At 38.8% G+C, this 23,273-nt stretch overlaps 1 protein-coding gene across 1 annotated transcript in view; it reads right to left on the bottom strand.

Annotated features, from left to right (window-relative positions):
- Positions 1-23,273, bottom strand: part of ZDHHC2 (zinc finger DHHC-type palmitoyltransferase 2) — a 1,463,314-nt gene that overhangs the window by 663,074 nt on the left and 776,967 nt on the right. The window contains 1 exon segment of the mRNA XM_044062506.1: positions 16,082-16,095. Within this exon segment, the coding sequence (XP_043918441.1) occupies positions 16,082-16,095 (14 nt within the window).

The following is a 23,273-nucleotide window of genomic DNA, read 5'->3' as shown; positions in this document are numbered from 1 at the left end:
AATCATTGGAAAAGGTGGGCTTACGATACAGTTTAGACATATAACCAACCTCATTGGTACTAATGTATGTGTCTAAATATGCTATGCCACATTTTTCAACTGTGTGTGTGAATCTCAAAAATTCTGTAGTATTATTGATATAGTTAATAAAGTCTGCAATACTATCCGTTTCACCTTTCCATACAATAAATATGTCATCCAAGAATCGAGTATATAGTAACATATGTTTATAGTATTCACTGGGGAATATGAACTGGTTCTCCCATTCTAACATGACTAAGTTGGCAAATATGGGTGCACAGGATGCACCCATAGCCACTCCTCTAGTTTGTCTAAACATTTCACCTTGGAATTCGATGTAATTGTGATCCAAAATGAGCTCCATCATGCTCATAATTAACTTGATTTTGTCCCAAGTGAAACCAGAGTATTTTCTCATACTATTACAAAAATAATCTAGGCCGATATCCTTTGGTATGCAGGAAAACAGATCTTTTACATCCACTGTTATAAATGTTATGTCCATATCCCAAACATCACAGTTTAGTTTACTGAGAAAGTGCCAAGAGTCCTTAATTAAATGTGAAACATTGTTATATATGTGTTTCGTCCAATGATCCACTGTTACACCCAAGTGAAATGTTTTGGATTTTGAACCAGATATAATAGGTCTATAAGGGGGGTTATTGAGATTTTTATGAATCTTGGGAATACCTATGATGTGTGCCATAGTTGGATATTCATTTCTTATAAAATTGTATAGCTCTTCCGTGATTCTATTGTCCAGTAGGTATTCTTCAATGGCTAAGTCAATCCGTCTATAGCCAATGTTAATCTGATTCAAGGAAACTACCTCATAATTGCCCGAATTAAACAAAATGTCATGAAGTTGCTTCTGGTAGTCACATTGATATGCGAGTATGATCCCCCCCCCCTTGTCAGGTTTCATAATCCTAACGTCTTTATTAGAAATAATATCATGTAACATTTTTCTTTCTTCCTTTGTTAAATTATCTCTAGGTGTATCATGTAAATCATTTCTTTTCCCAATATTATTACATAATGCGTATACCTCTCTAGACACCGCTTGTTCATATAGTGCTACATGATGGTTGTTGGGTGGAATGAATGTACTTTTCTTCATCAATTTGTTTTCATTAATAGTAGAACTCTCCTTGGTGTCCTTAAAAAATAAAGCCAAATTCAGTCTTCGACAATATAGTTTAACCTCTTTTATAATGTCGAACAGATTAAAACTTCCCGTAGGAATATATTTCATTCCTTTACTAAACAGGGTAAATAGTTCATGTTTTATTTCCATATTGGTGTAATTGTATACCATGAATCCCTTCAAATTAAAAATCTTAGGGCTACTTTTGTTAGTATTTTCCTCATTTTACTCACTTTCATGTATCTCAGTTGTCACATCTTCCACCATATGGTCCACCATAGAGGTGAGATTACCTATTCTCCTTTGTTTCAATATCTCTTTTGGAATTTCTTTGGGGCTGGAAAAAATCTGCCTCCTTGAAAATTTGAATTCCCATCCTGTCTATCATGTATATTCTTACCATTACTATGTTCCAAAAGGTTTGTGTTATTACCTTCCCTCTGTTGTTGTGGCCAAATATACACCCTACCTATCCTGTATTGTTCAGTGTCTCTCTCTCTACTTTATGTACTTTCCTATTGTATATACTCTTCATCCTATAACTAGCTGTCTGAAACTGTTTAAAATATAACTCTTGCCATTTCTCAAATAACAATAGTATGAAAATGAAGATTAACCTTTTGGGTAAAAAGTTAATACAATTTAAAAGTGTCAAGCTTGACAATGTGTATTTGGGGAAGTGCATGAATGCACACATCGTGCCCAAAGGGCTACGTTTTTTTAAACTTCCATTAGGGATTGACTATAGCAACACTGTTAAACAAGATTTTAACAAATTATTTGATATGTTTGGTAATATGTATATGAAAATGTTAATGAAACACAATGATGGAAAGATTGCCAAGTTATTTAATGAATTAGAAGTATTAAATGATGAAATTACTTCTGATAATGAATTTGAGAAATGGCACGAGTTATATTTTAAACAGTTTCAGACAGCTAGTTATAGGATGAAGAGTATATACAATATGAAAGTACATAAAGTAGAGAGAGAGACACTGAACAATACAGGATAGGTAGGGTGTATATTTGGCCACAACAACAGAGGGAAGGTAATAACACAAACCTTTTGGAACATAGTAATGGTAAGAATATACATGATAGACAGGAAGGGAATTCAGATTTTCAAGGAGGCAGATTTTTTCCAGCCCCAAAGAAATTCCAAAAGAGATATTGAAACAAAGGAGAATAGGTAATCTCACCTCTATGGTGGACCATATGGTGGAAGATGTGACAACTGAGATACATGAAAGTGAGCAAAATGAGGAAAATACTAACAAAAGTAGCCCTAAGATTTTTAATTTTAAGGGATTCATGGTATACAATTACACCAATATGGAAATAAAACATGAACTATTTACCCTGTTTAGTAAAGGAATTAAATATATTCCTACGGGAAGTTTTAATCTGTTCGACATTATAAAAGAGGTTAAACTATATTGTCGAAGACTGAATTTGGCTTTATTTTTTAAGGACACCGAGGAGAGTTCTACTATTAATGAAAACAAATTGATGAAGAAAAGTACATTCATTCCACCCAACAACCATCATGTAGCACTATATGAACAAGCGGTGTCTAGAGAGGTATACGCATTATGTAATAATATTGGGAAAAGAAATGATTTACATGATACACCTAGAGATAATTTAACAAAGGAAGAAAGAAAAATGTTACATGATATTATTTCTAATAAAGACGTTAGGATTATGAAACCTGACAAGGGGGGGGGGGGGGGATAATACTCGCATATCAATGTGACTACCAGAAGCAACTTCATGACATTTTGTTTAATTCGGGCAATTATGAGGTAGTTTCCTTGAATCAGATTAACATTGGCTATAGACGGATTGACTTAGCCATTGAAGAATACCTACTGGACAATAGAATCACAGAAGAGCTATACAATTTTATAAGAAATTAATATCCAACTATGGCACACATCATAGGTATTCCCAAGATTCATAAAAATCTCAATAACCCCCCTTATAGACCTATTATATCCGGTTCAAAATCCAAAACATTTCACTTGGGTGTAACAGTGGATCATTGGACGAAACACATATATAACAATGTTTCACATTTAATTAAGGACTCTTGGCACTTTCTCAGTAAACTAAACTGTGATGTTTGGGATATGGACATAACATTTATAACAGTGGATGTAAAAGATCTGTTTTCCTGTACACCAAAGGATATCGGACTAGATTATTTTTGTAATAGTATGAGAAAATACTCTGGTTTCACTTGGGACAAAATCAAGTTAATTATGAGCATGATGGAGCTCATTTTGGATCACAATTACATCGAATTCCAAGGTGAAATGTTTAGACAAACTAGAGGAGTGGCTATGGGTGCATCCTGTGCACCCATATTTGCCAACTTAGTCATGTTAGAATGGGAGAACCAGTTCATATTCCCCAGTGAATACTATAAACATATGTTACTATATACTCGATTCTTGGATGACATATTTATTGTATGGAAAGGTGAAATGGATAGTACTGCAGACTTTATTAACTATATCAATAATACTACAGAATTTTTGAGATTCACACACACAGTTGAAAAATGTGGCATAGCATATTTAGACACATACATTAGTACTAATGAGGTTGGTTATATGTCTAAACTGTATCGTAAGCCCACCTTTTCCAATGATTACATTCAATATGGGAGTTGCCATCCCCCACACACATTCAAGAATGTGGTCAAAGGTCAGTGTGTGAGGGCAGCTCGAATGTCATCCACAAGAGAAATTATGTCGCAGGAATTAGATTTTATTAAAAAACTATTTATGGAAAGAGGCTATCCTATTGATATGCTCGAAGATGTAGTTGATTATGTTAGATCACAATGGGGTGTTAAGTACAATTCATTATTAGGGAAAGCAGACCCCAATACAAAGATTAGTAAAGTATTCAATAGACGAGTGTGTGTTATTATGTTCAACCCGTACACTAACATCGTCAAGGAAATTTTACGTAGACATTGGTCTATTTTTTCTATTGATGAGGAAGTAAGAAATACAGTAGGTTACACTCCCAATATAGTATTAAAAACTGGATACAATTTAAAGAGACTTATAGAAAGAAGTGATAACACTAAGCATGGAAAATATTGTATGACAAAAGGGACACAAAAATGTGGCTCATGTAGACAGTGCCAACATATTAATGTTGATCTTAGAATCAAACTGAACAACACTATGAAAAGTATATGTAAATTCAAATTTGGAAACTGCAACAGCCAAGGAGTCGTATACTTAGCCTCTTGTACTAAGTGCAACGCATATTATATAGGGAAAACAGAAAGAAAACTCAAAACCAGGATTTATGAACACATTTACAAGATGAAAAAAAGTGATGAGAAGAACGCACTCAGTAAACATATTATAGCCAATGGAAAAGATCATAGGTTCAAATTTGCCATAATAGATCAGGTAGATGGATCAGGAGGAAGTGGAAATTGGAAGGCTAGATTAGGTTCTTTGGAGAGTAGATGGCAGATATGTCTTGATGCTACCACATTCCCAGGTCTCAATGAACACATTAGTTTGAAACCATTTTTGGAATTAGGATCCTCCTAATTTCGGAAGAGGGTAGCTTCTAGTTTGTGGTGGATAGAGTAGATTTGTGAGATTATGCAGTAATATAATCATGCCACAAAATTATTACACGTAACTATTACATATATATTTTATAAATGTTAAAAATATTATAAATTTACATCTTTACATTATATACTTTCACATCATGCTGGTTATCACCATGTTATATTCTAAGTCTGATCACGTCTGTTCAGAGTATATGATTCTGTTTTTAACTTTTTAACTTTTTTACATATAAACTAATTTATATTCACATCTCTATAATGTACTGACATTGTATGGTTTATAGTGGTGTCTACCACTACAATAGACAAGTATTACAGTTCTCATTATATACTTATCAAGTATTAGTATTTTATTGTGTATTTTAGCACATCATGTTATAGTTATTGTCATATTTATAATAGTGTTATGATTATATTTCATAAGTCAATAGTTATATATTAGATATATTTTATATGTTACAATAAAGTTTTTTAAAAAACTGTTTAACATAGACATGAAGGGTTATATAGTGTAATTGTATATGCATGTATAAGTTATATACATATTTTTAAAGCATCTCTTTAATATTTAAAATATTTAAAATATCCTCAAATGTACTTAATGGATTTAATTATTCAATTATTGCTAACTATGGCACCAAAATCTGGTATAAAACAGAGCTACAACAGTAACTCTTTGGTTCTGATGAAATCTGGCATGGACGGATGAAAGCGCTTAACCCTAGTTGATGCAGCATTGTACGTGAATTTGTGTGAAGAGCTGATTAAAACGTGGTTCCTTTATTCTACTGGTGGAGATTCTATTATTTCATCACTGTCTATTTTTCACCTCCGCATTGCTCGAGTTTCCAGGCACTGGGATCGGATACTTGTGCAATGTGAGATATACTTAAGGTAGCAGTCCTGCTAATAATGACAACTACTAACACAGCCGGGAGAGGTCATCTTGACACCTGCACCTCAGTACCATTACACAGGGTGGCTCACACATTATGCTTGCACATGCCACTGTTCCACGTATGATGCCACTGTCCACAACCTGCTATCAATGTATGCCTTTCAGGGCAGCAAGGTGAGTGACACATGCTGTAGGTAGCATCCGCCTGTGCGACCCAGGTAACCTATTGTCTGTCATGTCCACACATGCATGAATGTGTATACTTAACATATATATGTCAGTACTTCATGTACATGTATGCATGTGTATTACACAGCACAGACACAGATATGTCATTTATGGGCCACAAACAGGTATCAGGTAGTAAACCAGTATGATGTGTATAGATACTGACAGGTAAGATGTACTTAGCTGTAAACCTGTATGTTTACAATCGGAGTCCATTACAAAGTGTTCTGTACATGTAAGTGTTTGAGCATACACACTGTTGCCTTCAGTGGTTAGAATCAGAGTGCTTCCCAAACAGCCCTGTGCTACTAAGTGTATGAGTGTACCCACTGCCACCTTGTGTAATTTGAGTCAGTGCATCCAACAAGTCCTTTGTTACTAAGTGTATGAGCATGCCCAGTATAACCTTGTGTAGTTGTAGTCATAGTGCATCCCAAACGTCCCTGTGCTACTAAGTGTATGAGCATGCCCACTGTAACCCTGTATAGTGGTAGTAGTTGTCCATTCCACAGATGGCCATACTCCAGTTCAGGTTCCTGTTGTGCTACAACTATACCTCACAGGCCTACCTGCAGATGATGTGTCTTGTTTGTGCATACAGGTTGTAATGGACACCTACTTTAAACACACAGCTTTACAGCTATGTACTTCATGACTGTCAGTCTCCCTGTTGTTGTCCTCAATCTTAGAAGGGCAGTCTGACTGCCGTGGAATGTGTAATCTCTGTGGCGCGTCTCGTAAGTGTGTAGTACTGTAATAGTAATCTGTAGCTAGGCAGGAGTTCTGATCCCACCACTGGCAACTGTGTGCATGTGTGTGTGTGTGACAGCAAATGCCTGAGTGTGTGTGTCAGCAAATGGCTGAGTGTGGTTGTATTTGTGTCTGCATCCTGTCATGACAGTGGGTTTTGCTGCATTCCAAAGAGATACCTCCTTTTGCACTGGACTTTATCCTTGTCAACTGCTAAACCTCTCTCTTCCTCCCTCCCCACTGCATGTAATCGGTCCTGTGATGTCACCCAGCTCAGAAGTGGAATCAGAGTAAGCGTAATTGTATATTTTCTGTGGCACATGCCCCAACTGCATACCACTGTACTAGTTACCTTTACATAGGCAAGATGCGTATGCACAATACTGGCACGTGTGTGCGTGTTTGTGTGTGTGACTACCCTGTAGCCAGGCATACACATGTGTAAATTCTTTTTGCACACCATGGTAGCCATCTGTGGTGGCCGGTGTCTACAAAGTATTACATAGTTAGGAATGGTAAAGAAACACAGTTAAGCATGACTACAGTTGGGTATGTTATTTTCCTGTGCCACTGTCGAGCAGTGACACAGAAGTGGTCGCTGGGGTGTAGGTCCATACCCATCATTCCCCCACCCTAACTCCACAACCCCCGGGGTAAATTACATTAGCCATCATTCCCCACCCCAAACTCCACATACACAACAACCATCCCTTCTCTGGTGAACTGCTTATGATTTAAATGTTATAACACAAGAGATGCCTCTGTTTTGTGTACATGTCAGTTCCTTTGGAACCCTTCTGTGCCACAAAGGGTGTTCAGACGTGTGTGTGTGTGTGTGTGTGTGTGTGTGTGTGTGTGTGTGTGTGTGTGTGTATATATATATATATATATATATATATATATATATATATATAGCTATGGCTGTGTCTGTGTATATGCATATATATATATGTGTGTGTGTACACATCCCGTAGGTGTGTGTGTGTGTGTGTGTGTGTATATATATATATATATATATATATATATATATATATATATATATATATGTATATGTAGTTATGACAGCTGTACAGATGTAGACTTGCCTTTGTTGTTTCACAGAGTACAGTACATTCAAAGGAACTGTACATATGTACACAAAGTGACTGTCCCATTTGTTTTCAGTAGTGTGGAATACCTGTAGTAAGATGTGCATTATAGACTCCATGCAACATGTATACAACCCAGATGGCTTAGTGGTACATCCAGTGACCTCAGTGTGCATGGTCCAGGGTTCAAGACCTGCAAGCCTTGTTGATACTGTCAATTAGGACAGCATAAGGCAGTTGTAAGAAGGTGTAAATGTGTTTTTGTGACAGTAAGCAGTGGGTGCACGCAGGTAGCAGACATGTACAATGCGCAGAACACTTGGAATGCCTTTCTTTGACAATGCTGCTGATGTCACCCACCTACGAATACACCTCTGGGACTGCTGTAACCCAGTAATCTCCATGGTGCATATTGTAACTGCATAATGCTGTAGTGTGTTAAACTAGTTTGGTAGGTGTTCTATTCCCAGACAGATCAACAGTGTGTGTGTGTGCCTGCCTGCCTGTAAAAGAAACAATGCTTTTAGAGTATGCACTCTTTACAATTCACATGGCCACCTTTGGCAATCCTGCTGATGTCACCCACCTAAAAATACACCTCTGGGACTACTGTAACCCAATATTTTCTGTAGAGCATGCTGTAACTGCGTATTGCTGTAGTGTGATAACCTAGTTAGGTAGGAGTTCTCTTCCAAAACAGGCCAACTGTGTGTGTGTGTCACTGTCTGCCTGTGACAGGAACAATACTTTTTAGAGTATGCACACTCTTTACAATTCACATAACCACCGTTGGCAATCCTGATGTTGTCACCCACCTAGTAATACACCTCTGGGACTACTGTAACCCAGTAATCTCTGTAGCACATGCTGTAACTCCATAATGCTGTAGTATGATGCACTAATTAGGTAGGAGTTCTATTCCAAGACATGGCAGGTGTGTGTGTGTTTGACAGTCAGAGCCTGTGTGGAGGTAGCTGAGAGTGTCTAACCACTGGACATATTGGGGAGCAGATTTTGTAGTTTTCCTCTATGGTGTCCGAATTATATGTCACAATGTCCACCTCATGAGGAGTACAGATGTCAGTCAGCCAAGGGACTGTGTTGGCAAGCCATACCACTACATCTGGTAAAAGGCCTGGTGAACAAAGTATGCAACCCTACTATTACCCGGAATACGTTCTGAATCCATGTGTCATACACAAACACACTTGCCTAGAATATCCCACTTTGTTGCTAGTACCCTGCACATTGATGACAGATAGTAAGCCTGGTGTGATTGCAGTGGGCTGCAGAGGGCATGGCACCCTGTACAGCAGTACAATAGGCACATAATTGCGGACAATGTGCCTTCACTATGTTCCCAACTGGATGCCTGCAACATATGTGGTGCCATCACATATGATCCACAGAGGTCATACAATGCCTTACACGTGCCCTGTATGGACTGATGCCACGGACACCAGGGAATACCTGTATCATGCTATCAATGCAGGTGCAGGATCAACCTGCTGTCTATAAGCAGATCCTGCCACACCAGGCCAGTAATGGCATATCTGAGGATAACAGTCTATGTACACAACATGTGCCAGCCAAACCAGGTACACTTGTACATGTCACTGTACATTATTGTGGGACGTGCACATCCCAGCAATGTCCATGTCAAGGACTATCAAACACAGACATGGCATGCATTGCAAAGCTATGGCTATACACAATGGTAACCAGGATGTTAGGACAGTTCATACAATACCCATCTGTGTGGGACACTGCAGACACTACACCCCTGTACCACACTGCACATCATTGTCAGGTGGCATGATGCCAAGGATTACCCCTCACCCAGCCTTGTACAGCCATCTTGCACAGCCAACCACTACACATCCATGAAGCAATGCATACATGCATGTCAGTACTGGCACCTTGTGTCTGCGTGTGGGGTATAATGCTCCCAACCACAGTCACTCCCAGTATAACTCCCATTGGATACCGACAGATGTCAAACACATTCACATGCCCTAGCCCACAGAACCTCTGGATATCCCCTGTGGTGCATGTAGTACCTGTGCATTACTGCATTGTGGCAAACTAAGTAGTTAGGAAGTGTATTTGTGGGCCTGGCAAAGAGTGTCAATGTGAGTCCATTAGAGAGTGTGGTTGTGTTGACAATGACATCTGTTCATGTGGACAGCCATGTGTGCTACACCTAATGTATGTCTACTATATCTCTGTTGCAAATGTCGCTCACCAGCACACATATATGTTCTTACAGCACACCAACATGTCAGCTTTGTGGCACATGGAGTAACTGCATGCACTTGTAATAGTAATGACTAGTCAGTCAGGGGTTTGAACCCCTGTACTGGTAGGTGTGTGACAGACGATGCTTAGGTTTTAGTCTCCAAGCCCTTCTCTGATGTACTTTGCCTCTGTCTGTCCCTCCCACACACTCTCTGGTGGATGTGGAGTTGTACACCTGCTCAGCAGCAGCTTGTGTTTTGTAAGTGATGGTCATGATCAGGTGATGTCCTCTGCACCTATTGCAGTCATCTTCTAGCTGGTTGCATGTGGAATAGCTGTGATGATGCCCCCATAGCCAATCACATGGAAACACAGTACAATATCTAGGAACATCATGTTGGTGTTTGCCCATGACAGTTGCTGTGAGTGGTACCTGGATCTGGTGTTTGGTAAACGGCATTACAAATGATATCTGGATGTTCCTCAAACAACATACACAGTGGGAAATAGCCTAAAGATAGGAGGGTGATGTGCCAGACATGACTACAGCATGTAAGTGTAGCTATGCTTCATTGAGACTACTGCCTGTGTAACAAGTTGTGTGTGGTAATGGCTATTCTGCATGTGTTAAAACTGACAAGACAGTGCTCTGTTTGTGAGGGATCCCCATCTGTAGGGCCATCTGTGGACTGGTCAGTATGTGGAACCATTTGTTTCCTGTGTTACTCACTGAACACACATCTGTGAACTGCAGGAGCATAGTGTGAGGATCGCAGTTAGTACATGGTGATAGTGATGAGTTACTGCCATCGCATCCCTAATTGGACATATGTCACATGAAACAGTGGTATGACAGACACTGTCTGGGGTTCTCAGTGTCATGCCAATAATGGGCCACTGTTCATAGCTGCAGTCACAAGTCTTCTACACTTTGTATAGATGTCATGCAGTATATATGCATGTGTTGTTCTCCCTCTGCAAATGTATACCATCAGTTGTGTTTTGTTGATGGTCATATCTATGCATGCTGTTATACATAATCCTGAATGCTGTTGACTATTACTAAGCCATATATGTGTTTAAACTGCAACATCATAGGCTGTATGGGTTTGGTGGTCCCGGCAGAACCTTCTGTCCCATATCAGCTGGCCATGGTACTGGGCACCAGCACATCTGGGGCCCAGCCTTGGACCTTCACCTCTGTTGGCTCTGCACCACCTTCTGGTGGAACCGCTACTGAGGATGGGGGTGTCCCCCCTGGGAGCAGATCCAGACAGGAACATGTCCACTGTCGTACAGTCCCGGATGTGGTATGTAGGGGGCTCAATAAGGGGTTTTGAGGCCAGATACGCCAGCTCAAGGGCAGAGTGTCACATTTACAGGGTGAGCCTGTCCCTCCTAGACAGCCCCCAGCACTGCCACCTTTGCGGCTATTTTGGTGCAGTGGTGGCTGCTCATGCTGGGGACCTCCGTCCCACTGTTTCCATCTGGGGGCTCATGGGCTTGTGACTGCCAAACACCCCTCCCCATCCTAGGTGTATCCTACCACATGTGTCATATACCGACCCTGTATGCTGTCTTGTCTGTCATCTTACCCAACCTATCCTCCATGAGCATACCTACTCTCCTTCCCCCACATCCCACTCTCACCCTATGGAAACAAAAGGCCAATCGGTTCCTAGAACAACATTTGCCCCATACATAGCTGTCCATTTCACACACATGTCCACTGGACACATGTAACCCTTTTAATATGTATCACAACATACTCCAGTTGTCCTCACCCCTGTCTCTCAGGCACACGATCCTGGTATGCACATGACTCCTAAAGGTTCCAGGTACACGTGATGCAGACGACCCCATTGTACACACAACAGTCCTGGTCCCTCTGTGGTTACCCCATTTACCTTTATCATGATGATGATGATGTCGCACACAGCACCTTGCATGAGTACTGTTCTCACATAATGATTGGACAGGAACTGTTGTGTTAATGTAAATAAAATACACAGAGTGATATATTTGGCCAATGTACAAATGTTTGCGTGTATTAATAATACATGTCTGTCTGAGGGGGTCTTGATATTACATAGGACAACACCACTACATAATATAGGCGTTGCTGGTGTTTCCCTTTTCATTCCTTTGTAATGCTCTGTTGTCATATGGGATGTTCTTCATATATCTATATATATGTACGTATCTATATCTGGACATAAAAACTCACGCATACATTTTCTTCTTCTTCTTTCGGCTGCTCCCATTAGGGGTCGCCACAGCAGATCACTTGTTTCCATTTCTTCCTGTCCTCTGCATCTTGCTCTGTCACACCAACCACCTGCATGTCCTCTCTCACCACATCCATAAACCTTATCTTAGGCCTTCCTCTTTTCCTGTTACCCGGTAGCTTCATCCTTAGCATCTTTTTCCCAATATACTCAGCATCCCTCCTCAGCACATGTCCAAACCGACGTAATTGTGCCTCTCTGGCTTTGTCTCCAAACCTTCCAACCTGGGATGACCCTCTAATATACTTATTCCTAATCCTGTCCACACTCGTCACACCCAGTGCAAATCTTAACATCTTTAATTCTGCCACATCCAGCTCAAACTCCTGCCTTTTTGTCAATGCCACTGTCTCCAACCCATATAACATAGCTGGTCTCACTACCCTCTTGTAGACCTTCCCTTTCACTCTTACAGGTACTCGTCTGTCACAAATCACTCCTGACACTCTTCTCCACCCACTCCATCCTGCCTGTACTCTCTTCACCTCTCTTCCACACTCACCGTTACTCTGAACTGCTGACCTCAAGTATTTAAACTCATCCACCTTTGCCACCTCTACTCCTTGCATCCTCACCATTCCTCTATCCTCCCTCTTATTCACACACATATATTCTTAGTCCTGCTGAGATTCATTCCTCTTCTCTCTAGAGCATATCTCCATCTCTCCAGGGTCTCCTCCACCTGTTCCCTACTCTCACTGCAGATCACAATATCATCTGCAAACATCATAGTCCACAGGGACTCCTGTCTGATCTTATCTGTCAACCTGTCCATCACCATTGCAAATAAGAAAGGGCTCAAAGCTGATCCTTGATATAACCCCACCTCCACCTTAAACACATCCATCACTCCCACCGCAGACCTCACCACTGTCACACTACCCTCGTACATATCCTGTACCACTCTTACATACTTTTCTGACACTCCTGACTTCCTCATACAATACCACAACTCCTCTCTAAGCACCCTGTCATATGCTTTCTCTAAGTCTACAAAAACACAATGCAACTCCTTCCGACATTCTCTGTACTTCTCCATCAACACTCTCAGAGCAAAGATTGCATCTGTAGTGCTCTTTCCTGGCATGAAACCATACTGCTGATCACTAATCATCATGTCCCTTCTTAACCTTGCTTCCACTACTCTTTCCCATAACCTCATGCTGTGACTGATCAATTTAATCCCTCTGTAGTTACTACAGCTCTGCACATCACCCTTATTCTTAAAAATCGGTACCGAAACACTTTTTCTCCATTTCTCAGACATCCTCTCACTTTCCAAGATTTAATTAAACAATCTGGTTAAAAACTCCACTGCCATTTCACCTAAACACCTCCATGCTTCCACAGGTATGTCATCTGGGCCAACAGCCTTTCCATTCTTCATTCTCTTCATAGCTATCCTTACTTCCTCCTTGCTAATCCATTGTACTTCATGATTCACTATCCCTACATCATCCAACCTTCTCTCCCTCTCATTATCTTCATTCATCAACCCCTCAAAGTACTCACACATACATCTACATGATGGAATACATTTCCTATACTGTTAAATGACTGCTCTGGATGATATGTTTGTGATAAGATTTGATGTCTGTATATCTGCCATGGCTTAGTGGTAAATCACAACAGCTGTGCATGCAGGGTACTGGATTTGAGCCTTGCAGAGGCCATTTATTTTGTTGCTGGGCAGAACAAGGCTGTTGGATATGGAGTGATTAAGGCACATTAAAGCAGTTGTGAGTGGGTGTGAGTGGGTTTGCACGGAGCTAAGCAATGCTAACCTCCGGTTACAGTTTCTTACACTCAGTTAGCATCTACATTGCTTCACCAGTGTAATACTTGCATATTGGTGGCCAAACAGGCTTACACTCACTTGCTCCCGCACTTGCAAATGCACTGCATTTGGTGTTTGCATCTGACACTCACACCCCTAGGTGGGAGTGAGGACTATTATATTACCTTGTGATGCCTATTACATCGGATTACATGCCTACAGTATCGGGAATGGCTGCCCATTAGGCGGAAGCATGCCGTTCGACTGTATGGAATCTGCAGCCTGTCCACAGTTTGATTCATTTTACTGGTGTGTTCCTCTTACAATCTGCACCTGTCTGGCTAATACATGGGAACTGACACTCTTCAGTACAAACAAGTAATTGGGTTTTGGAACCCACATCCTTCAGCCGAGTCATGGTACTGCATACCTAATATTCTATCATCTTTCTAAAGTTGTCAGTGGAATATGTGCTTTCTGTCCCTATCAGACCTCTCATATGATTGGGGAAAAATAACAACTGAATCAGGGACACGTCATAACAACATCAGGGACACATTTAAATTATTGGTGCTATTAACCTGACACATTGACAGACTCAGAGCATATGAATTCGTATACATTTTCTGAGGTAAATGATGTTTATAACTCTTAATTGTTGTCGTTATTCATTATGTGTAATTCACCACCTTTCCTCTGAAAGTCACTGGTTTTAGGAGGGATTAAGTGGGACAGAGTTAGAAATTGAGTCGAAATTAGGGACGTCCCTGGAAATCGGGGACAGTTCAGAGGTATGGTCCCTATTTGTCCCCCCAGTGGCTTATGTCCTGTCCAGTAGATTTGATCTTAGGGGTTGAGAGGTATGGGCATCAGCTATGCCCATTTTGGAATATTACTTACATCCCTGGGGCGGTCCTATTATGAATGCACCAGTCAACACCTGCACGCCTAGGCCTATGATTGCATACCCATAGTTTCCCCACCTGACACTCCTCTACAGCACTCATCCTTACTGTGGGTGCAGGTGGGGTATAAACACACCACTACACACTGCCCACTCTCCCCATGTCAGGACACATGTCGTACATTGTGTCGACCCATGGGTTACCAGGCTTGCACAACCTACTGGTCTGTGTACATCTACAGCCTGTTTTGATGAATCATTACTGCCTCAGATGATTATTAATCTTTGGGTGTCCCACAAGGGACATCGATGTCTATGTTTCAAGATTAGATCTGGCAGGTCTCTCCCACTGGTAGTGGGAAGCTGTGGTGAGTTTACTTATAGTGTGTGTCTATATGTTTCGCTGGTCTAGCTGGGGGGGTGGGAGGTTAATGCTATGTGTTACATGTTTGTTTATTGGACCCCTCACCCCCATATGCATGGCCTGTGAAAATATGTAACTCAAAACTGCTGTATCATATCCTAGCTATATACATGTGTATATTTACAGTCATATATATATATATATATATATATATATATATATATATATATATATATATATACATACACATTACTATATACAGATATATCTGTATATGTATGCATACATGTATATAGTTATATATTGCTGTCTCTATATATATATATATATATATATATATATATATATATATATATATATATATATATATATATATATGTATCTAACAACATATGGGTCTATGGGTGTCTGCATATGTATATATTTATATGTGGGTATGTATATGTATTCTGTCTCTGTATGTATACATTTGTACTATGGAGAGGGAGAGGCTTATCTCTATGTCGCTATGGGTAGATATACACACACATACCTCTACATATATACATCTACATCTGGTTATTCTGTTCCTTGCCATATAGATTACACTTTGCTGCAGTGGGACTCATAGTGGGTGTGGCTGCTCATTGGGCAACACCTCTGCCCAGTGAACACATTTGCTTACATCCCTGGGGCTGTCCATATAGGCCTACATCAGCCAACACCTGCACACCTGGACATATAAGTAGCTAGCCATAGTTCCCCCACCCGCACCTCCTCTACAGCACCCTTCCTTACTCTTGGTCCTGGTCAGTTCTGAACACACCACTACACACTACCCACTCTCCACTTCATGGGACCCATGTCATACAATTGTCTCGACCCATGGGTCATCAGGCTTTCCCACCCTTTTATTCCGGGTATATATACACCACAGCAAGAATGGTCAGTGTATCTCCTTCTTTTGGTTTTGGACATTTTTTGGGTGTCCCGCAAGGGACGCACCTGTCTGTGTTCCAAGATTAGATTTCACGGGTGCACTGTGAACCCCCCCCCCGGTTGTATCCTGCCTGTGGTCTGGGGAGCAGTGAACTATTTACATTGTTTGCGGGTTTGTGTGCATGTTTCCCGTGTCTGTTGGGGGGGGTGGAAGGTCATGCTACGTGTTTCATGTTTCTTGCTTGGGCCTCTCACTTACATTGGCATAGCCTCTGAACATATGTCATTCTTGTGTGCTGTTTCCTATCATACCTGTATATCTGTGTATATCCACAAGACACACACACACACACACACATATATATATATATATATATATATATATATATATATATATATACATATATGTTTGCAACTATATATATATATATATATATATATATATATATATATATATATATATATATATATATATATATGTATGTCTGCAACTATATATATATATATATATATATATATATATATATATATATATATATATATATATATATATATATATATATATATATATATATATATATATATATATATATATATATATATATATATATATATATATATATATAGAGAGAGAGAGAGACAAGTAATCCCAGCAAAACAGAAACAGCTCAAAGTATGTTTAAGTATTTTCTGTTCTCTTCAAGATTCACCAAAAATAAAGCACTTCAAGATTCTCCAAAGAATAAGGCACTTCTGCTGATAAAACCACAAGCATTTAATCAAGAAACGTAAGTGCTTTCACAGATTACAAATTCTGCTTCTTCAGACGTACTGCATCTTGGGTAAACTAACCTTTTATACCAAATTTAAAATTTAAAGACATATTAACACATTGAGTCAAGCTCTATGTATTAAATATATAAGCATATGAAAAACAAATACTATAAAATTACTGCATAAAACTGTTTCATAAAAAGTAAAAATACACATAAATGTTATTACAATCTTAAATTGCAAAAATTACAAAATAGTTCTAATGCTGCAATGCCTAAAACTAGTAAAGGCAGCAAGTAAAACAAACACTCTACCACTTATATAAAAATAATTATCTAATGGATCTCGCTTTAATGCAGGTTTCAGAGGGACTGTGTCATTCAGCCCTCTACCTCTATGTGCTGCCAAGCGCAGAATCCACTTCATCTCAGCTACATCAGTAAGGTTTACCTTGTCTCCTCCCCTCATACTTTCTTCTTGAACATGCAAAACTTGAAACAAGAAAGTGTGTTCAGAACCATAGTGTATTATATGCCTAGCTATGGCACTGCTGCCATCGCCCCTTGAATAACAATACATCTGATCCCTGATGTGTTCCCTTAAAGTCCTGTTTGTCTTTCCAACATAAAAATGAAAACAAAATTTACATGCATAACAGACCATTTTGGTCATGCATGTTGATTTGCAAAGAACTTCCCAGAGTCTTCCTGTATCAGGATGCCTGAAAAACCTGGATTCATCAATGAAGCCACATTGGGCACATTAATTACATTTAGTTGTGCCATAATTCATAACTTCTTGGGAGGCTTTACCTATATGTTTAGGGAAACAAAGTTGTTTTAAGGTCCTTTTATTACTAAAAGAATACACAGGACAATTACCTGTTAAAGTTTTTATTTTGTCATCTGTTAGCAGTATATTCCAATTGTCCTGTATTATTTTTTGTATTATGGGAGTATTCTTACTGTACGGCAGTATTATAGGAAGTTTACGGTCCACTATGGGTCTATTCTCATCTCTGGTTTCACTTTTAGAAAAATAAGGCTTACCTTTCGTACTTCTAAAGGTACGCACTATAGAATCTACACTATTTATCTCATTTGTTCTGTAGCCCCTCCTTCCTAAGCCTTGTTTAAGGAACGTCAACTCAGTTGCCAACCTGTTTTCATCACAACATAATCTTGAAGTTCTTAATGCTTGTCCTTTTATTATGTTGTCGAATACAAACGGTGCATGCATACTCTCTCTATGGAGGTATGAAGGTCTATAACAGGGTTTACGATAGATTCGAGTAGAAAAAACATCTTTAGTTTTAAAAATATTGACATCCAAAAAATTTACACTGGTCAGTGAATACTCCATGGTAAATTTTAAAAACCCATCCAATTCATTGACATATTGGACAAAGGATTCCAAACTAGAGCTAGACCCTTCCCAAAAAAGGAATAGGTCATCCACAAAACGTCTAAAAAAGACGACTTGTGGATTGGATAAAATCACTTCTGTCTCCCATGCCACCATCACCAAGTTTGCATACGAATTGCAGCTAGTGCCCATTGCCACACCACATGTTTGCCTATAGTATTTATCCATAAACAGAAAAACATTGTTTTCTAGTACTGTTTCTAACAACAAAATTATTAAATCTACTTTAGTCAGAGGCAAGAAGTCCATCAGTACCTTTTTAACCATTTCAAGACCCTTGTCATTAGGGATGCAAGTGAAAAGGGATACTACGTCCATGGTTGCTAAAATAATGCCTTGTTTATTGGTGCAAGTCTCAACAAATTCATAAGTGTCCTGCAGAAACTGAGCAGTATCTTTAAGTACATACTTATAATGTTGTAATACTTGTTTTAATTCTGCATCCAAAAACACTGAAATGGGCTCAGTAAGCCATCCTGATCCCACCACTATGGGTCTGAATTTGGGATGGAACATGTCTTTATGGACCTTAGGAAGTCCATTAAAGATAGGTATGACCGGAAACTCTACCAAAAAGAATTTATACATGTCTGAGCTAAAAAGTCCCGACATAAGACAGTCTTGTAGCATGGAATACACTCGCTGTATCAATATAGAGATGTCCTGCTGACAAATTGATTCATAACTGTTTGAGTTTAACATGTGTTGTAATGATTCTATATAGTATTGCCTGTCCATGACTACAACTGGACCCCATTTATCAGCAGGGCGAACAATAATATCAACATTTTTCTTCAAACTGGATAAGGCTATTTTTTCATCTGCATTTAAATTATCTTGCAAACACATATTAAAGTTATTATAACCATCATATAAATCACTCTCTACAGCTTTTACAAAGACTTCTATAGTCGAAGGCAAATGGGGATTATAGCCACTTTTCTTTTTAAAAGTGGCACTTTCATTACTTATAGTATCACTAAACTGTAATTTCAAAGTAACATTACGTGCAAAAAGTCTTATAGCAAGTAACGCTTCAGTAATGTCCATGGAACAAGAGGGCACAAAGCTCGTGCCTCTTTCTAAAACTTTATATTCATTTTCAGTCAACTTGACTCGGGAAATATTCCATACCAAAGTCATTATGTCCATACTTTTTTCCTGACTACCTCTTGTTGTTGCTGTGTATGTTCTTTCCGTTTGACACTTCTCTGTTCGTCTTGGTCCATCGACCTTTTCCTTCCTCCCTTTATGGGGAGAGGAAAAATAGGAAAAAAGTTTTTTTGAGTGTCTTGCTCTTCTGTTTGTCCACTTTCTAATTGAATTTTGCGTCTGACAGCTGTACTTGTGGCTAACACAACACCACTAGTGTTAGGCAAATTCTCAGACACATTCTCTGCTGGTGTAAAATAAATGGACGTAGCTAAATTGGGGGAAATGATATTTTGTGCCCCCCCCCCAACCTGCTTTGTTCCAATGACAGAATCTTGAACTGCAGAGGCTCCTGCCTCTAAAGGTGATGACAAATTAACAACATGGCCATTTTCATCATTTTCTACATGTAGTGAGGCTTGAGCTACTTCCTCTCTAGCCGAGTTATCTTCCATGGTTCTCATCTGTTGTCTAACTGTTCGTTTTCTTTCAAACTGTGATTTTTGTAAGGCCTGTTCATGGTTAACAGGACGTTGTCCATTAGCATTAGAGTTTATAACTGCTTTAGGCCAAACAAACACATGATTCTTTGCAAAATCTGCTTTATCACGAAGTAACTTCTTTTTCTTCTGTTTTAACAAATTGTCTTTATATCTTTCTACTTTCTCTATAACATCATTAATGAAGATGTCAGCATTATCACTGCCTTGCAACTCATTCAGTCTATGCTGTTGTTTGTAAATTGTACTTCTTAAATCATCTTCAATAGGCAGAAAAAAGTCTAAAAGTAACTTCAAATAATCATTACTTGCCTTAAGGTTTATTTGTTGCCATCTTGCTAACAAATCTGGATACAAATTCCCATACGTTGGCATGTTAAGGATCCTGAGTCCTCTTTGTATCACTTTATGCTGCAAACTGGCTTCTAAATGAAAACGCTGACATTGAAGCCGGTTTAAATGATAAATGTTGTCTTCAAGTTCTTTCTTCACCATTTTTATTTTCCTTTGCACTTCTAAGTTAGTGACTTCTTCTGGGCAAAAACTATCATCATCTACAACCAGGAGCGGATTTTCATTTTCAGTAAGAATTCCTTTAAGGCGATTAAACAAGGATGCCACTGGTACAAATTCAATTCTTTGTGGAGCTGTTTCTTCCATGTCCCAAACACAGAAGTGAACAAACAAACCTAAGGCCGATGTAAAAATAGAGAAACAAGTAATCCCAGCAAAACAGAAACAGCTCAAAGTATGTTTAAGTCTTTTATGTTCTGTTCAAGATTCACCAAAAATAAAGCAATTCAAGATTCTCCAAAGAATAAGGCACTTCTGCTGATAAAACCACAAGCATTTAATCAAGAAACGTAAGCGCTTTCACAGATTACAAATTCTGCTTCTTCAGACGTACTGCATCTTGGGTAAACTAACCTTTTATACCAAATTTAAAATTTAAAGACATTTCATTTGTTTTCATTTTTATGTTGGAAAGACAAACAGGACTTTAAGGGAACACATCAGGGATCAGATGTATTGTTATTCAAGGGGCGATGGCAGCAGTGCCATAGCTAGGCATATAATACACTATGGTTCTGAACACACTTTCTTGTTTCAAGTTTTGCATGTTCAAGAAGAAAGTATGAGGGGAGGAGACAAGGTAAACCTTACTGATGTAGCTGAGATGAAGTGGATTCTGCGCTTGGCAGCACATAGAGGTAGAGGGCTGAATGACACAGTCCCTCTATAACCTGCACTTAAAGCGAGATCCATTAGATAATTATTTTTATATAAGTGGTAGAGTGTTTTTACTTGCTGCCTTTACCAGTTTTAGGCATTGCAGCATTAGAACTATTTTTGTTATTTTTTGCAATTTAAGATTGTAATAACATTTGTGTGTATTTTTACTTTTTATGAAACAGTTTTATGCAGTAATTTTATAGTATTTGTTTTTCATATGCTTATATATTTAATACATAGAGCTTGACTCAATGTGTTAATATGTCTTTAAATTTTAAATTTGGTATAAAAGGTTAGTTTACCCAAGATGCAGTACGTCTGAAGAAGCAGAGTTTGTAATCTGTGAAAGCGCTTACGTTTCTTGATTAAATGCTTGTGGTTTTATCAGCAGAAGTGCCTTATTCTCTGGAGAATCTTGAAGTGCTTTATTTTTGGTGAATCTTGAAGAGAACATAAAAGACTTAAACATACTTTGAGCTGTTTCTGTTTTGCTGGGATTACTTGTTTCTCTATTTTTACATCGGCCTTGGGTTTGTTTGTTCACTTTTGTGTTTGGGACATGGAAGAAACAGCTCCACAAAGAACTGAATTTGTACCAGTGGCATCCTTGTTTAATCGCCTTAAAGGAATTCTTACTGAAAATGAAAATCCGCTTCTGGTTGTAGATGATGATACTTTTTGCCCAGAAGAAGTCACTAACTTAGAAGTGCAAAGGAAAATAAAAATGGTGAAGAAAGAACTTGAAGACAACATTTATCGTTTAAAACAGCTTCAATGTCAGCGTTTTTATTTAGAAGCCAGTTTGCAGCATAAAGTGATACCAAGAGGACTCAGGATACTTAACATGCCAACTTATGGGAATTTGTATCCAGATTTGTTAGCAAGATGGCAACAAATAAACCTTAAGGCAAGTAATGATTATTTGAAGTTACATTTAGACTTTTTTCTGCCTATTGAAGATGATTTAAGAAGTACAATTTACAAACAACAGCATAGACTGAGTGAGTTGCAAGGCAGTGATAATGCTGACATATTCATTAATGATGTTATAGAGAAAGTAGAAAGATATAAAGACAATTTGTTAAAACAGAAGAAAAAGAAGTTACTTCGTGATAAAACAGATTTTGCAAAGAATCATGTGTTTGCTTGGCCTAAAGCAGTTATAAACTCTAATGCTAATGGACAACGTCCTGTTAACCATGAACAGGCCTTACAAAAATCACAGTTTGAAAGAAAACGAACAGTTAGACAACAGATGAGAACCATAGAAGATAACTCGGCTAGAGAGGAAGTAGCTCAAGCCTCACTACATGTAGAAAATGATGAAAATGGCCATGTTGTTAATTTGTCATCACCTTTAGAGGCAGGAGCCTCTGCAGTTCAAGATTCTGTCATTGGAACAAATCAGGTCGGGGGGAGGGGCACAAAATATAATTTCCCCCAGTTTAGCTACGTCCATTTATTTTACACCAGCAGAGAATGTGTCTGAGAATTTGCCTAACACTAGTGGTGTTGTGTTAGCCACAAGTACAGCTGTCAGACGCAAAATTCAATTAGAAAGTGGACAAACAGAAGAGCAAGACACTCAAAAAAACTTTTTTCCTATTTTTCCTCTCCCCATAAAGGGAGGAAGGAAAAGGTCGATGGACCAAGACGAACAGAGAAGTGTCAAACGGAAAGAACATACACAGCAACAACAAGAGGTAGTCAGGAAAAAAGTATGGACATAATGACTTTGGTATGGAATATTTCCTGAGTCAAGTTGACTGAAAATGAATATAAAGTTTTAGAAAGAGGCATGAGCTTTGTGCCCTCTTGTTCCATGGACATTACTGAAGCGTTACTTGCTATAAGACTTTTTGCACGTAATGTGACTTTGAAATTACAGTTTACTGATACTATAAGTAATGAAAGTGCCACTTTTAAAAAGAAAAGTTGCTATAATCCCCATT

The sequence above is a fragment of the Protopterus annectens genome, chromosome 2.part1 (genome assembly GCF_019279795.1).
Source record: "Protopterus annectens isolate FY-2018-M chromosome 2.part1, PAN1.0, whole genome shotgun sequence".
Classification (NCBI taxonomy): Eukaryota; Metazoa; Chordata; order Ceratodontiformes; family Protopteridae; genus Protopterus; species Protopterus annectens.
This window is presented reverse-complemented; position numbering and strand designations above follow the sequence as displayed.